Source organism: Tripterygium wilfordii, chromosome 6 (genome assembly GCF_013401445.1).
Source record: "Tripterygium wilfordii isolate XIE 37 chromosome 6, ASM1340144v1, whole genome shotgun sequence".
Lineage (NCBI taxonomy): Eukaryota > Viridiplantae > Streptophyta > Magnoliopsida > Celastrales > Celastraceae > Tripterygium > Tripterygium wilfordii.
In genome coordinates this window covers 10992022-11008696 of record NC_052237.1, presented here as the reverse complement: position 1 = coordinate 11008696, position 16675 = coordinate 10992022, and the positions used below count along the sequence as shown (strand labels likewise).

General features: G+C 38.7%; 2 protein-coding genes, 1 non-coding gene and 1 pseudogene across 3 annotated transcripts; 2 read left to right on the top strand and 2 right to left on the bottom strand.

The window, feature by feature from the left end:
• The first annotated feature begins 27 nt into the window (after positions 1-27).
• LOC120000439 lies at positions 28-2680 on the top strand. Its single transcript, XM_038848525.1, has 2 exons — positions 28-146; positions 316-2680. Exon 2 carries the CDS (start codon positions 647-649, stop codon positions 2513-2515), a length of 1869 nt encoding a protein of 622 aa, XP_038704453.1. The 5' UTR covers positions 28-146; positions 316-646; the 3' UTR covers positions 2516-2680.
• Positions 2681-4313: 1633 nt separating this feature from the next.
• On the top strand, positions 4314-4455 carry LOC120001188. The gene has a single exon (XR_005468788.1). It is a non-coding gene; the product is annotated as a small nucleolar RNA snoR145 (small nucleolar RNA).
• A 1469-nt stretch (positions 4456-5924) lies between these two features.
• LOC119999543 lies at positions 5925-9754 on the bottom strand. The gene is made up of 7 exons (XM_038847163.1): positions 9303-9754; positions 8496-8553; positions 8145-8225; positions 7952-7987; positions 7337-7576; positions 7113-7254; positions 5925-6637 (listed from the first exon to the last, which is right to left on the bottom strand). Exons 1-7 carry the CDS (start codon positions 9479-9481, stop codon positions 6147-6149), a joined length of 1227 nt encoding a protein of 408 aa, XP_038703091.1. The 5' UTR covers positions 9482-9754; the 3' UTR covers positions 5925-6146.
• A 1507-nt stretch (positions 9755-11261) lies between these two features.
• Positions 11262-16472, bottom strand: LOC120000213 (annotated as a pseudogene).
• Between the last annotated feature and the right edge of the window lie 203 nt (positions 16473-16675).

Below are 16675 nucleotides of genomic sequence, written 5' to 3'. Positions count from 1 at the left end.
TTCTGCTATCTCGATCCCTTCTTAGAATATCAGGGACTTCGTCTCCGTCCACTTTCTCCATCGCTCTCTTACTCAAGTCTCATAGACCAAAACTTGTTGTCTCTGTTTGCCTCTTACGTCTCGTCTTCGTCTCCACTCACTTCTATGTAAGTGAAATTTCGTTCTTTGTTTGGTTCGATTTTACTTTCTAACAGCGATGATGGTATTGATCTATATGAGATTTTATCATTACCTGGTGATGATGGTGTTCGTATGAAGCCGGGATCGCATAATTTTTTCTTTTGCTTAGAGTAGTTGTGAATTTTTTTCCTACAGTAGGAGGAGGTGATCGTGGCAGCAGTAATAAAGAAGTTTTTCGTTGCAATAATTTCTCGCGAGTTTTGGTCTTATGAATTGTTCGTACGCTTGATTCAGCTTTTGTTTGGGTTCCTGGTGATCGTTTGGGAAAATTAGGTTTTATGCTGTTTGGGTTTCCAGAGAAAGTGTGAAAGCAATTCGAATTCAGTTTCTGAAACGAGAGAGCACTATTCTCTGCCGAATTTATCCTAATAAATTGATTCTTAACTCCATTTTGTGAGTTTATTGAGTTACTTTCCCTTCCAAGAGATTTTCTGGGTTTCCAAACGAAAGAGGTAATGTTCATTTAATGGCACTAACTGTTGTCTATAGCCTTCAAAATGTATGGCCTTTTTCAGTGTTCAAGTTTGATGATTTGAGTGTGTCAAATGGATTAGTTCGCAAGCTTTCAATACCCGAACACACCAAAGAGTTTGTTTTGGCAGTTCGTGAACCTGACTCGCAATCTGTGATATACATACTTTCCGTTCAGAACTTATCCAAGAGATCTGTTCATGATGCTGAGTGTCTTATTAGGGAGTTACGACCTGATGCTGTAGTAGCTCAGGTTGATCATTCCACTTTGACTGATACTGAATCCATAGATGATGAAGAAATTGTTCCCACTTCGTCTTTTGGAGTATTAAAACGATGTTTTGTTGATAAGATCAATAAGGAGAAGTATGAGAATGTTGCTGGAACGTTTGCTTTGAGGGAGATATTTGGGACTGATTTTCATGGGCACTTCTTGGCTGCTAAGAAGGTGGCCAAAGAGGTTGGGGCCTCATTTTTGTTGCTCGAATCACCTTCTGTCAAAACATCTGCTTTGGATAACCACTCAGGTGATGTTGATGCAGGGAGCAAGCTCCTGGGTTTAATTAGAAATTTGATTCCTCAGAAAGTAGGTTCTGCAGCTGTGTCAAGTTCAAGGAGGTTTTTTCTTAACAACAATGTTGAGTCACACATGGTGAAGTTGTTATCTTCAAATATGGATATTTCAGTTTCGAAACTGAACCCTTCAGGTTCTACTGATTCAAACGAAATTCTCCCGATGAACAATTTCGAGGTTCCACAATTTGCGCAATCAATTTATCCTTTACTTGTAGACCTACATAATATTTTTGTGGACCTTCCATCAATTGGTAGGGCTTTAGCATTTGCGCAAAAGATGCTGATAGATGTCAACAGAGGGGAAGTTGTGGATACCCGAACTATATCAGAAGTTAACACCTTCCAGGTTGCGGTTGAGGGGTTGAGAATCGCTCTAAACAACGCAGGTCGTCTGCCCATTAACAAAAAGATGAATCCCAAGTCAACTAAGATTGATTTCTCAGAGCTTCCAGTTGAGGAAAAATCGCATGCATTTCTTGCGCATGCCCTTCAGAATCAGGCAAAGAAATTCAAGACAATAGTAGCAATTGTAGATGCCAGTAGTTTAGCTGGTCTTCGAAGGCAGTGGAACACTGTTGTTCCACCAGATGTCAGGGAAATGGTTGGAGAGCTTGTAAAAGATTGTGAGAGTGATGAGGAAATTCCTGCAGATAAGAAGCGACTATTCTCAAATAAACCTGTGGTGGCAGTTGGTGCCGGAGCAACAGCAGCATTGGGAGCTTCATCGCTTTCAAAGGCTGTTCCAGCATCGACATTAATGAAGGTTGCATCATTGAAAGTTCCCGTGTCGCTGAAACTTTTCCTGACTCAAACACAAAAGGCAATGGCAATGGTTTTAAGCAAGACTGTTGGTCCCTCAAAAGTGTTAGCCCCAGGATTATCGACCTCTGGAGCTAAAGTGACATCCGTAATTAAGGGAGCAGCTTCTGCAGAGAAAATAAGGACTGTGGCCCACAGCATTATCGCCTCTGCTGAGAAGACCAGCTTTTCGGCCATGAGAACAGCATTTTATGAAATAATGAGGAAACGGCGTGTAAAGCCGATTGGTGTCCTACCGTGGGCAACATTTGGTAGTAGTGTTGCTACTTGTACAGGGTTGCTTGTGTATGGAGATGGGATTGAATGTGCTGCTGAATCTCTTCCTACAGCTCCCTCAATTGCCAGTTTGGGCCGTGGGATTCAAAGTCTACGTGAGGCGAGCCAAGCTGCGAGGTTGGCAGATGGAGACAGGATACAGAAAGCTATAGAATCCCTAATGTACAGATTGAAGAAGGTAAAGATTCAGTAGAGCAATAATGTGTCTTGCCTTCTTTTGCGTATTACACACAATGACTGGTTTTAAGAGTGAAGGAATATTTTATACATATTGAGGTGGCCAGGTATATTTGTTTGTATCTTCATTTGTTATTTTAGTTCTTTCTTATGAATTATATTGTTGTCTATTTAGATACAACTCATTGTCAACTTCCAAGTCCTTGCAAGTTTCCGATATATTGCTACAAAACCTTCATAATAACAACAATTGCAAAATATCAATTTGAAGCTTTCTCATTCTATTTTCTTGACTAGCTTCAAGATCTGCCTCCAACAGCAATGCTTCATTTTGTTTACCCACAATTATTTTTCCCTGCTGTCACGGGCTGCACTTGCTGAGCTTTACTCATTGCCTCTATCACCTTGTGAATATTATATATTTTCATAAATTCTAAGGCACCTGCTGTTATGAAGTGCAATTTACCAAATTTTTTTTCATGAATGAGAGCTAATTATTTCCATCTTTCATGAACACACGGCTTGTGGCATGTCCGTAACATCCACATTCACATTGCGAATCACATCTTTTTTGAAAGTACATTTTCTCTGTTGACCTAATTTAATATATGATTTTTAGATTTTATGATGTTTTCTCTGTGGAAAGTATATTCATATATACCCTCTCTCTCTAGAATAAATTAAACCTGGTAAACCAGGCAAAACTGGTTTTTCAGGTTCAGATTCGTGCAGACTGATTTCAGTTTTGAATTTTCTGTTGCGAAATGTGATTGGAAGTATGATTTTGGCTGCTTTTGAGTTGACTAAATTTTGATGGATGAAAATCACCTAATCTCATTTACATCGAGTCATTTTGGGCAGTGGATTTTTTCTGAAATTTTGAGTTAATGTGGTTTTGATTGGTCCGAGTTGAATTTAGGCTGTAAGAACTTGACCAAAATATGATTAGGCTGATTTCGAGTTGATCCATTTTGTTGGTTGGCGAAGTGACTGTCCACTTCTTTACAGGTTCTGATGGTTTTCAGGTGTGGTTAAGTATATACCTGAAGATTGCGTGCCTGCCCTAACTTATCAAACAGATATTAGGTTTTCTATTTATACCAAACCTTTGTTGTACATTTGCTAGCGTAATTGCGAAATTTCATTTGCACAAATTTTAGCAAATGAAATTTCGCAATGAAAATTAAAAGGTTAACCGTTGTCAAAGTATGACCAGGACGACATTATAAATAACCCAGTCATCACAAAACAGCTGTCAACCTCCCGGCAGGAACCAGAGCCTGTTCGCGATAAAGGTTCACACTCAGAACAATACATGATCAAAAGTTAATCGTGATCACTACTGGAAGAACAATACATGATCTTTGATATCTTTGAATTGTTTTTCGAATTATTTATGGTGTAGAAGTAGGTAGATCTATAAGATGCGATGAAGAGAACATATGGTATATCATCGATCGTGGTTCCGCAAGATGATCTGTTTTAGTTCGTATTCACTGAGCGTCTTACTTTCTCCCTCATAGACTTCCGTGTATGTTGTGATTTTGTGCAATTTTGAGCTTTTTATTGATATAGTAGTAAGAGAAAATGAAGGCACCTATGGAGGAGGTGCTATGTAAGTGCACTTCTATCCAAGTTTACCTTCGGAAATCAGTATTGAGAGCAGATCGGTCAACTTGATGAACGAGTTTCAGTTTGATTATTCATGGATCTGATTTCGTACATGCATTTGAAATTTATTAAAATAGTTGATCATGCTTGATAGTTTATAGATATATTGAAAATTATTAAAATAGTTAATCTTGCTTGATATAGTGCGAAGATCCCAGCGGAGAGGTGGGTCACTCTATCAATTGAGATCTCTCCAACGGTTTGAACTTTTCGCAAATTGATATCCAGACCTATGATGCCCTTCATTTTATTGTTGGAGCGTCTAGAATCACCGGATACATTCATTTTTATTTGAACACCATTTTTCTCCAATCAAAGAAATTGTTTAATCATCGCATAAAATAAATTTTTATTAGAAGGGGAATATTTTGAAATGATTTAAGAATCTGCATTTTTATTCTATCATTTTTTGTTTTCGTGAGAGTTGGAAAGAATATAATCTTTCCTCTTGTTTGCCAAATTAAATTTAATCCTATTTTTCAGTTGGAAATGTGTCAGTTATGCACTTAGTTGATTGCATGCCTGTTTATTTTTGGTACATGGATTTGATTAATAATTTTTATGTTATGGTGAACTTTGGTGGTGGTTTTCCTGGTGACCAAGATTGGAGGTTGTCTGTGCAAATAATGTAGTCCAAATAATTTGTTGCCTTGTGTTTCTTTGATATCATTTGTGCTTACTAAGTAGTGTCTGGGAAATCAATTTTACTCTTCCCTGTTGCCTTTCTTGTTACTTTGCTTCCCATACTTGTGTTTAATGTTTTTGACTTTCTTCTTCCTTTGGCTTATTAGTCTTTTAAAATGCTTTTTTCCTGGAAATTGGCATGGGATCATTTGGGTAGCTAGATCATAACAATACCAAAGTAAAAGGTTTCAACTTTATTCGGTGAGCCTTTGCCGATAACCCTTCACTTGCAATCTTTCATTTGCACTCTTTGTTAACCTTCTAATTTTCACTGTTTGTTGGATCCAATCAAGACCAACCGATAATGGTTTTCATATTTATGCAAAGTCGGTTGGTCGGACATATAGTTGAGCGTTGGAAGGAGTGATCCAATCAAGAGCATCCATTCTGTTAGATAATTCATTATCTGTGTCATAAACATCCATTGGAAGGAGGAGTGATCCAATCAAATGATGATTTTGTCCATTTATTTTAAAGACATAGGGCCCTTGCCCCCTGTTAATATCCCACATCAATTTAGCCACCCATTGAGGTAAGGCCAAACAAAAGAGTTGTATGGCCGTAGGTTTCTGCGAAATAATTTACAAGATTTTCCCCCATTATAATCAAACAGGTCGTGTAAGGGTTGCGGAGGATCATTGAGCGGTGGTATCCTAACACAACCCAGTCTACAACAAAGAGTATACACACTGGAAAACGTGAAGAACGTGACTTGATTCCTTCGGCAAAGCAAAATATAGCTCCACAATACTGGCAGCTATAAGCGGGATGACCAAGATCAAGATCAAATTAAGGAATTATGCAGAGGTCACTGGTATTTACATTCCAACTTCCATGAACAATAATTTTTGGTCGCACATTATATGGAATCAACTCATATTTTATTTGCCTTACTTTTCTTCACATATCATGGCTCACCTCAAATCTGTTGGGAGGCTGACTCACACTTGCACAAATGGAAGAATGGTGGGGAAAAAAAAAAACCTTGGTCATTGAAACACTGAAGTAAGGATCAACATTCTGGGATAGCTTCTCTGCTGTTGCCAGGAGGAAGGACAGTGCACTCAAGATTCAAAATTCCAATTGACATTCATGAAGAGTCAAGCTGTCGTATAAAGAAGGGTACACAATTGGCAGACCTTCTCGGTCCCAAAAACAGGACTAAAAAGACCAATAAATGGACAAAATCATCATTTGATTGGATCACTCCTTCCAATGGATGGTCAGAGTCCACAATTTGCTCAACTATATGTCCGGACAATTGACCTCCATCAGATTTGGCAGTTGGCATTTTATAATCTCGAGCGGCGGATACATTTGATAGGATTAAATGGCACATGCCTCTGGTTATGTTGGCGAGTATGTAAGGAAGCTGAGGACCTTAAATCCCAACCTTCAACATTTTTAGGAACACAAACATCAAAAAGGATTTGACCTAGAACCCCATGTGCGTTAATGCTTGGTGGGCTAGGCAAATGTATTAGGCTTTCTTTGCGTTCATCTTGCACAAACCCAGCATCTCCACCATCATAATACTCCATTGAGCTAGGTGATGGGAAATGATCACTTGGTGCAAGATAAACTCCACGAAAGCTTCGGTCTGGACTCGCGGATGCTTTCCTCAGGTCACCTACTGGACCAGATATCTCATCATCATGTGTCCCCTCTATTCCCATTCTTTCACCTTCAAGTCTACGTATTCTTTGGGAATAAACTGCTGCAGCCTTACCGAGAAGCTCGGTAACAGCAGCCTTGTAGTCAATTGGATAATGCCGGTAATGGCCTGTAATGAAATTCAATCAAATCAAAAACTAATATATCGATAACACAGTACAGAGAAGTAATTGACAGCAAAATTAGTTCTCTTGAAGACATGAACAGCAGAGACTACAATTCAGTTTTTAGACATTATGCACTTGTTAAAATTTCTTTTTGCGATTTCCTCCCATATGAACACTTTCGGCCTGTGGCCCTTTCTTTGGGCTTTTTGATTTAACACAAAAAAAATTGATCATAATCAGCAATTTGCTAACAATTGTCAGACAGATGAAGAAAACAGTCTCCAAAATTACACTTTATTCTTACAGTATTATGAAGAAGACACAAAGCCGCATTCTATGTTATAGATGACCAAGAAAAACATTGTGAATTCTAAACTCTTTGTTTTTAACAGAAAATGCCACCATGTGAAAGTATGGAGAAACATGAAGCATGTCATTTCTGTAACTAAAGATAGAATCCTTAAGTTAGAAACAGACCTACATGAGGAGAGCCATTCATTTTCAAAAGTTTCACATCACCCCCAAGTTGTTGAAGTCGTTGAGCAAAATTGCAGATGATCTGATAAGGAGCAAGATCATCCGTTTCTGAGTATAAAATGAGGTATGGGGCCCCCATGCTCTGCATATCAAGGCCAACGATTCAGATTGACAGGAATAGATGTAAGAATCTTGTATAGAATTTCTCTTTTTTCAGAACTTACCACAGAGGCGTACAGGGTCTGCCAATACTCAGCACGTTGTGATTCAAACTTGCTGAGAAAGAGAGCATCAAGCCCAGAAGCAATGCTGTTTGCTATCCATGATGCAAATTTTGGTGGATGAGACATTTTGAGAACAGTTGGGTGAACAGCAAAGCGGGAACCCAAGTCACTAGTAAAATCCACTGGAGAAGAATCATAAATATGACCAGAAATACAGTCCCTAACCAGCCGGCAATCATCCTTTGACAAAACAACGGAAGAACAAAAGTGAAACATAGACAGAAACAGGATGAGTATGAGCATAACATTAAAGATGAGACAACAATTTAGTAATGTTAGACCAAAAAATATTTCCAGCAATAAGGCAAAGAGAGATCAGTGAAAACTTGAACTCAGCAGTACTAACTTGCCCTTTTCAACGCATTAGTATCCTTCCATATTTCCTCACTTTTTTACTTATACTTTACGAACCACTACCCTCCCCACAGCACCCACCCGCACATATACAGACCAAAAAAAGAGAGAGAAAAAGACAATAAAAGAAACACATGCAGTCATGTACACACAAACTGTGGAAACATTAATTTTTCAGGGATGCAAAGGAAAACAACTTACAAGATTCAGTTGTGGTTCACACTTCGCTTCAATTATCTGCAACAACGAAGAAAAGGAAATTCAATAATAGTCTTTTTTACACTCTTTTCCACCTTTGGAAGGACATCCAATATAATTACATTGATACATGCATACACACACAATTATTTATATAAAGGCAATAAATGTTTACCAATGGCTGAATATATATTACCTGAAGAACTTTGTACATGCAAGCTTTTGGGCCACCAGAAAATGATGCAAATACGATAGGACAGGGCCTAACCTTAAGATCCTGAAAATCAAAAGACAGAGAAACTATCCATCAAACTGCAACAAATTCTACTGCCATCAAAGGAACAATTTATGTGGAGTCTAAATGGCAAAGATTATCATGTTTGATGCAATTAAATGTTTTGCTCTCCATACTAAACATTCATGCAGTTTGAATGAAGAAATTGTTTCACCACTCCAAAAGTTTGCAACTCCCATAGCATCTATTAGTTAAGCAGTTTAAAGGAGAAAACTTCTCTACTTGTACTAAGACAACAATAATAGCACTGACCTCAACCAATTCATTAAGAACGTCAAATGCTAATCTGGCTGCCTTCTCAGGGAAAAACCTGCATAGGTTACAGAGGCAGAATATCAAGTCCAAGACCATTGCAGTCTCCATGTGTAAGTGTGAATGCATGTACATCAAAAAGGCACTTATAAAACGTATCTTTCATTTAAAGGCATCAATTGACATTTAACCGGACAAGCAGCCATTTTGAAACATAAGAAAGTCTAGTATCTAAGATTTCAGAAGATTTGACAGCAAACTTAACAGTTTATGCCACTTAAAATATAAGCTTGAGAAAGAACAAATCTATCTGTTTATGCCAACCAATTGAACCCTCATCTAAAGCAATATAGCAGTGATAACACGTACTTGGCACTTACAATGAAGCAAAAGTTGTGGCAAGATCATGAAGATATTATTGTCAGAGAATAAAGAGTATCGATTTTTTTACAAATGAAGACAGTATATGTCTAAGTCCCCATCTTTATGTGTGTTATACTCAGCTTATAAACTTGTGTGCATAGTAATTGAGGCTCATAAGGTGAACTGAACTTATGGAATCCGAACAGACTTCCTGACTACAGAGAAAGCCAAGCTACAAAGCAATGTCTAATAATCTGCTTAATAACATCTAAAAGAGCTCAAATGATACAATTTCCGAAGAATTCTCGACATTAAGCGTATTGTTATAGCAAAACATTGCTTCTCCAAAGCCCAATAAACCAAACGGAGAAACCGATATTGCAAATACAGCCAAACTCGATTAAACCCACATCAAAAGACTCGATTCAGGACAAGGAAACTTACGAATTGAGAAATTCCGGGTGACAGACAAGGGAATTCCAACCCAAGGAGGAGTAGAGGTCAACGTAGTTCTTCAAGTGCCTCTCCTGACTCGACATCCACGCGAAAACTATAACTATTCCCTCCCTGTTCCCTCTACCTTCCTTCCTCCCCCAATAGTACCTACCCCCAAATCCCCACATGTCCCTCGCCTTTCTCTCCTTCCTTACAAACCCAATTCCGGGGAAAACGATTCCCAGTGCTCTGCTCTCCTACGACAACAAAGCTAACTTCTTCCGAGTGACTTTATCAGTGGATGTTGCAGACAATGGACGGAGGAGATTGCAGAGGAGGTTCAGAATTTTGTCGCTATCACGGTTTTCATGGATTGGAGTAGAGATAGGAATCCCAAGCTCCAGACACCGGATCCGCTGCGGTCAATCAATGTACTTTTCTTTGTCATAGTCAGAAGAACAATGGCGTGCCACGTCTCGCCGTCCCGATAAGGAGGAGTTTTTTTAAGAATAACATTATTTTAATAATTATTTAGAAATACTCATATTATACAATTTATTATTAAAATGACATTTGGCGTTATGGGAATAGTGTCATTTGTAATTTTTTTAAAAAATACTATTCGAAGTAATGTCATTTATTTTTCTCCAAAATATCTTAATAATGTCACTGCAAGTAGCATCTTCATAGGCGATGCTATTTGCAAAAGCATCAATGTTATAAGAAAAGTTAACGCCGTTCCCCATAACAACAGAATCTGATATGTTTATAATTTATTTGTAGGGCAGAATATAATATGATGGGGTCATAGTGGTGAAGAAAAGATTTTATGTCATGGAGCTTAAAGCTAAGCGAGGATCCAATGACATTGTCATTGGAATTTTTTTTTAATTATCTATAAATTGTACCTTAGAAAATACAAAAAATAACATTAAAAATCAAATATTTATAAAATATGATAAATAGTAATTGTCACATATCTTATTATTTCAACTATAATAAGTATGATTTTTTTTTATAACAAATGAGGTTTAAATTGAATATGCAAGGGAGTCTTTTATGTTTCTTTTAGTGTATATATCAGGAATTTTCTGGGATGGGGGGAGCTGGAATTGCGGTCAACTGAAAATTTTAGAATTTTTTAAATCTTAACCGTTGGTTCAATCTCTTGGCCCCCTAACTTACACGTTGCACCTCCTATATCCCTCTCTTCTCCGCAACACCTCCGTTCTCAGTCTAGCTCAGAAAACCAGACAATGGATCCGAATAAGAAGAATTAGAGTTTTAATCTCTCCAGCACACCTCTCTTTTTCTTGATAAATCTGAATATGTGAAGTTAAAAGACAAAAATTACAACAAAGGCCAACTCCAAAAGACAAAAGAGTGGCTACAAACCCATAAAAAGCCCGCAAAGGGGAGCCATAGACTCAAAAGCCTTAACCAGCATAATCACTAGAAAAAGAACAAAAACACATCTAGCAAAAACCAAAATCACTCGAGGATAAGAAATCCGAGGTTACCCTTTTAGCCTAATCATCATCAAGTTTTGAATCATCGAAGGCACAGTTATTACACGAGGTAATATATTCTTCTCAAGGGTTTGGTCCATCACCGGAAAATTACCGGACGCTAGATCTAAAAGATTGATTCAAGACAGTGAAGCTTTGAGAACCTGATGGTGTTGCAGAGGAGAGAAGACGAAAAAAGGGCAAAAAATTAATTTTGTCATGTTGAGATATGTCCACCCTTAACCATCAGATTAAACCAACGGTTAAGATTTAAAAAATTCTAAAATTTTCGGTTGACCACAATTCCAGCTCCCCCCATCCCGAATTTTCTTATGTGGACCAAAAATGTGAACCACACAAGAGAATTTCTATATGAGTATATATGTTTATTTAAAAAAATTTGAGGGGATGAGCTCAAGTACTTGTGGCTTCGCCACTGCCCAAAACAGTGCTGCGTTAATGAAACCAAAATAGTCAAAACAATAAATGTGATAAGCTTAGGTGAACATTGTTTCTCCATAATTGTGAGACAAAATATACTTCAGCCAAATCATATGCATGTCATGATACTACTGTTCAAGTGAACTAGATAAATAGAGTAAGGAAAGAAAAAGAAACCAACATCAACTTCCACATCCACAGAAAAATCTACCCCCAAGACTGACTACTGCAACACTTTGCCTCTTTGTCAGTTGCATGCGCGAGGTTGATTATCCTCATCTTCAACATACTCAAGCTTCAATCTTTTTGGTGAATTCCCATCACCATCATCAACATGGGCATGCCTTCTCTTGGCATTCTCTTCATTACCAACATCTCTCATTTCATCTTCCTCAAATACAAAGTAGATCCCACACTTCTTGACAATCAGTCCATCGCCTAAGTCCATGGCCACCTCGATCTGATCCCCACCATCCAGCATATCTCTGAACGCAATATACGGGAGATGATGCAATCCAATCTGGTCTTGGCACACATTTTTTGGAACGCGATAGTCATTAGCCCTATAGGATCTTTCAATGCCTCTCGACTTATTAGCGAATGTAACGCATGGATAAGTCTCTCGCTCTTCTCTGTCGATTATTTCATAGACAAAGCACAAAGTGAATCCTGTCAACTTGCAGTGCTCTGATATAAGAGGGAATATAAATGACAATGACGAACCAGAACTTTGATGATGGAACCAGCTTGGGATGTTACTTCCTGGAAGATAAAATGCTCCACTATCCGTCAGTGACAGCCGCTTCAGGAAAGACTCTATGAAAGGGCCCTCAAGGCTGTTGCAACCCTCCATGTGAATGACTCCAGTCAAGTTTTCTAAGCATGGAATCTCAACTAGACTTGAGCAATTACTAAGGAAGAGATTTGGGGAATGTTTCAAATTTGACATACTTGATATTCTTTTCAGTGAACAGCAATCGTTTGCATACAGAGTAGACAGTGTTTGCGGTAGCTCTGGCAGACATTGAAGCCTACTGCAATCATCCACCTGGAGACGCTTCAGTTTCGGAAGGTTACTAATGCTATTTGGTAGAGACTGAAAGTTGTTACAGCGCAGGTCCAAATCTGTTAAAGATGATAGCAAGCCAATGTCTTTTGGAATACCATCATCTGAGAGTCTGCAGTTGCTCAGGCCAAGTGTCGTCAAAGAGTTTAAACCAGCTAATGATGGCGGTAGAAAATTGGTGCATCTAGCTTTTCTCGTTGATGAGAAATACTTAAAGAGGAAAGGCAATGACTTAGATGGTTCCCCATTGCAGCCACATAAAGATAATTTCCTCAAATTCTTCAACCGCACTATGCTAAATGGCACTTGTCTAATCATGGTTCCATCTGCAGAAAGCTCTATCAAAGATTCCATCTCCCCTATGTCCTCTGGCAGATCTTCAATCTTTGTGCAGCCAAAAAGATTAAGAATCTCAAGAGATTTTAACTTGCAAATGGTCCATGGGATAGCCTTGAGGTTTTCGCAACCTCTCAGATTTATCACAATCAACCTCTGCAGATGTCCAATGGATTCGTGAAGCTCAACCAAATTCCTGCAATCTTTAAGAATCAATTTTTCGAGGACCGGAACTTGTACGAAGTCGGGAGTTTTAATGAGATAAGGAGAGTGACTGACGTTTAGAACTCTTAACTTCCCCAGAAACTGTTTTGGCAAAGACATTACAAGATAAAAATCAAGTTGAAGCCTTAAATACACATTCAACTGGAAGGGAAAAACAAAAATTTAAGAGAACTCTATACCTTGTTATCCTTCCACAGTTGTCTCAACTTGCTATGCCGCATGTCGAGAGCAACCAGATTCTCCATAGAGAAATCAGCTGGTATGTAGTTCAAAGGAAACTTATGCCAGCAGAGCCATCTTAACTCCTTAGAAATTTGTCCATACTGTCCAGTTACGCATGCATAATTTAATTTGAGTAGTCTTAGTTTGGTCATCATTGCAAAAGCTTTGCTATTCAAACATATTTCACTCTCTCCAGGCAAACTGAGCAAAATACCCTCAACAGCTTCTGTGCCCTGTTATGGAGATAAATGAAGCGAAAAAATTGTAAAACAAAAAAGATATGTTTATGCAAATGCATTGTAGAGCACTTGTATGAAACATGAAGTATTTACCCTTTGATTCCTCAAAACACCAAGTACATCCTCCTCTCGCCACACTCTGCTACACTTTTCTGGGAATTTAGGAGATTCTTCACGAACAATTTCTCTGCCCATGTCACGGAGCAAATCATGCATCATCAACTTGTTCTTTTCATTGACTGTTACAAGGCACCTTCGAGTCAATACACTAATTCCTCTTTCATGTCCTTCCATTATTTTTATAGCATAATCTTTGTCCATATCGACAAAGAAACATGCAATGTCAAGGAACATATCCTTCTCCTGTTGATTACTTAGTGCATCAAAACTTATCCGAAGCTTCTTCTGGATTTCATTATATGGAATTCTCTTCAATTTCTCTAATGCACTTTTCCATTCTGCAATGCTTCTTTTGAATAAAAAAGAACCAAGAACTGCAAGAGCCAAGGGCAATCTTTCAGAGTAAGCTACAACATCTGTCGACAAGGCAACATAGTCGTCACTGGGATAAGCTTTCCTAAAGGCATGCCAACTAAAAAGCTCAAGAGATTCCATTTCACTTAATTCCTGCACCATATAAGTTTGATCCACGTGAAGCTGCTTCAATAATTGCTCATCTCTTGTTGTGATGATGATTCTGCTGCCCAGACCAAACCAGTCACGACTTCCAGCCAATGCATTTAACTGATCCAAGTGATCCACATCATCAAGAATCACAAGAACTTTCCTGTTCTGCAGTCTTTCTTTTATAACATTAATGCCACGATCAACACTAGAAAGCTTTATCTTTCCAGACTTGAGGATATCAGAAAGCAGTTGTTCCTGTAAATGAACCTGGCCATTAGGCAGTGCGGAATTTTCGCGAACATTAGCAAGAAAACTTTTGCCATCAAAAGAATGGAAAAGTTGGTTATGAACGGCTTTGGCAATGGTTGTTTTTCCGATTCCACCCATCCCACAAATCCCTACCATGCGAATATCATCTGAACCAACATTTAACAGATCATTCAAATCCTGTACGCGATCATCTAATCCAACAGGGTACATAGCAACAAACAAGTAGGTTTGGTTCAATTCTCTCAAGATTTCTTCAACAATTTTCTTAATAAACTTCCCTTCGTGCCTGGAAATCATTCCAAACAGTTGTTTTATAAACCCAAAATATTCACACAAAAAATAATATTTAGTCAGGTTCAAAAGGTTTGGAGATTACCCATCTGCAACATTTCTGAGATCCCAGCCAGACAAATTTGCTGCTTCAGTGAGAGCTGCCCTCCATTTTGCTACCTTTTCCAACTCTGATGCAAAGTTCTTTTGGTGTTCTGAAAATGCTTGCGCAAAACTACGTGTTTGCTTCCTTACATCTGATGGATCTACATCGTAGAATATAGGCAGAACTATCTGCTGCACTGTTTTTCTACATTCCATAATCTTCACAAGTTCCTCAAGGCAGTGTCTGGAAACTGCATAGTTTATAGTCATCCATAAACGTATTGATTCCAGCATCTTTCAAAGCATAGTAGAGGTGGTCTGTGAAGTTCTTGCGTGTGTCTTCACATCTAAAACTTAAGAACACATCATGGATCCATGGACGAGAAGAGACAGAAGATGAGAAAGAACTGTAAGCATCCATGGGAAGGAAGGAAGAACTGAGTGAAACAGGTTTCTCAAAGTCCAATGACAAAGGTAAGCAAAAATTAGAGAATATTTAAATTTCTAGTGACTGGTTCAATAATCAATGACTAAAGACCATTTGCAGAGTTATTCCAGTATAAACTTTAAATAAGAAACAAAAAGACACCATCCTAGCACACACTACGCAATTAGTGGGTTCCAGTTCCCATAAACCTTAGTAATCTAATGCAAGTGTCCGTCTTAGTCACAGGATTCTGTATTAAAAATTGTCTCATTATATTCTTTATTCTTCATTGAGGAGTCATCTACAGGGAGGGAATAGAAGGACTGGGACCCAATGCATGGACCAAAAGAACATAAATTTTGAAGTTGTACTGAATTTTTAAGCTCAAGATTAAAATCATACATTATTTTTCAGGGAAGGAGGTGTATAGATGATAAAGATAAACAACTATGGGTTCAAGAAATTTTTCTTGAAAGAAAAGTCCTCAGCTCTCACAAATTAAATCGTCCCATTACCTGAATGAACTATTGCAGGGGGGCCAAAATCGATATCAGGTCCAACTTTGGCCACAAGGCTCATGGCCCACGCAATTACGTTATTGTGGCCCAATGCCTAAATATAACTTAACAGGCCCATGACCTAAGTAACTATCAGCTTAAAAAGGCCCATGGCCTAGCTACGGCATGGATCCAGTTCAACAGGCTCTGTGTAACCCAAATAGGCAAATATGAATAGCCTCACTGGGTTCCGCAAGCCCAAACAATTGGTGTAGAGCCAAACCCACTGCCTCAAGCTATCACCTCACACTTGAGATGACACCCCTCCAAAGGGCCTCGAGCCGCTCACACATCTTATCTCTCACATGGGCTGCAGCAATCAGCCTCGAGCAGCAATATCGAACTTTCTTCACACACGACTTACATCACCTGATTGGTCCCCCAAACACCTATAAATAGTAGGAGTCTCAGTTGAGAGAGACTCATTCAAGACACACGCACTTTGATAAGCACTCACTACACACTCTCTCTCTCTTACAGTAGTTTTCGCTCCCACACTAAGTCTACCACCGGACTATCACCAACCACCACGGAGGCAATTCTCACTGTACTCTGTACTCATTCTCCCTCTAGTCTTTGCAGGTTGCTGGTGGCCCCTCTCATCAAGTGTAGATTCGACTTTGCATTACTTCTAGACTAATTTATGACACCCAGAAGGAAAAGGCCAAAAAAAAGCAGCTAAATTAGGCGGTTCGAATTGTATTGTGTACCTTTGTATCGAACTTGCTGCTGCGAATTAGGTTTCCGTCTCCTCCGAAAGAAAGAGAGCTGGCTGCAAACAACACGAAGAAATAGGAGTGAGTTACTGAAGTCTGAAAGATGGAAGCTTTGCAATTAGGTCAACTATGGAAAAGTTTTTGCAATTACCGAATTAAGTTACCCGTCTACCATTTAACTTTTAATACCAGATTGCAACACTCGCCTTTTTTGTCAGTTGCATGCACGAGGTTGATTCCCCTCATCTTCAACATAATTAGGCTTCAATCTTTTTGGTGAATTCCAAAGGCATTACAATAGGATTGAGGTGGACGCTGATGAGCTTGATGACAAAAGAAGAATTGTTTGCTGTTGCAATTGCTTCTCTTGCTG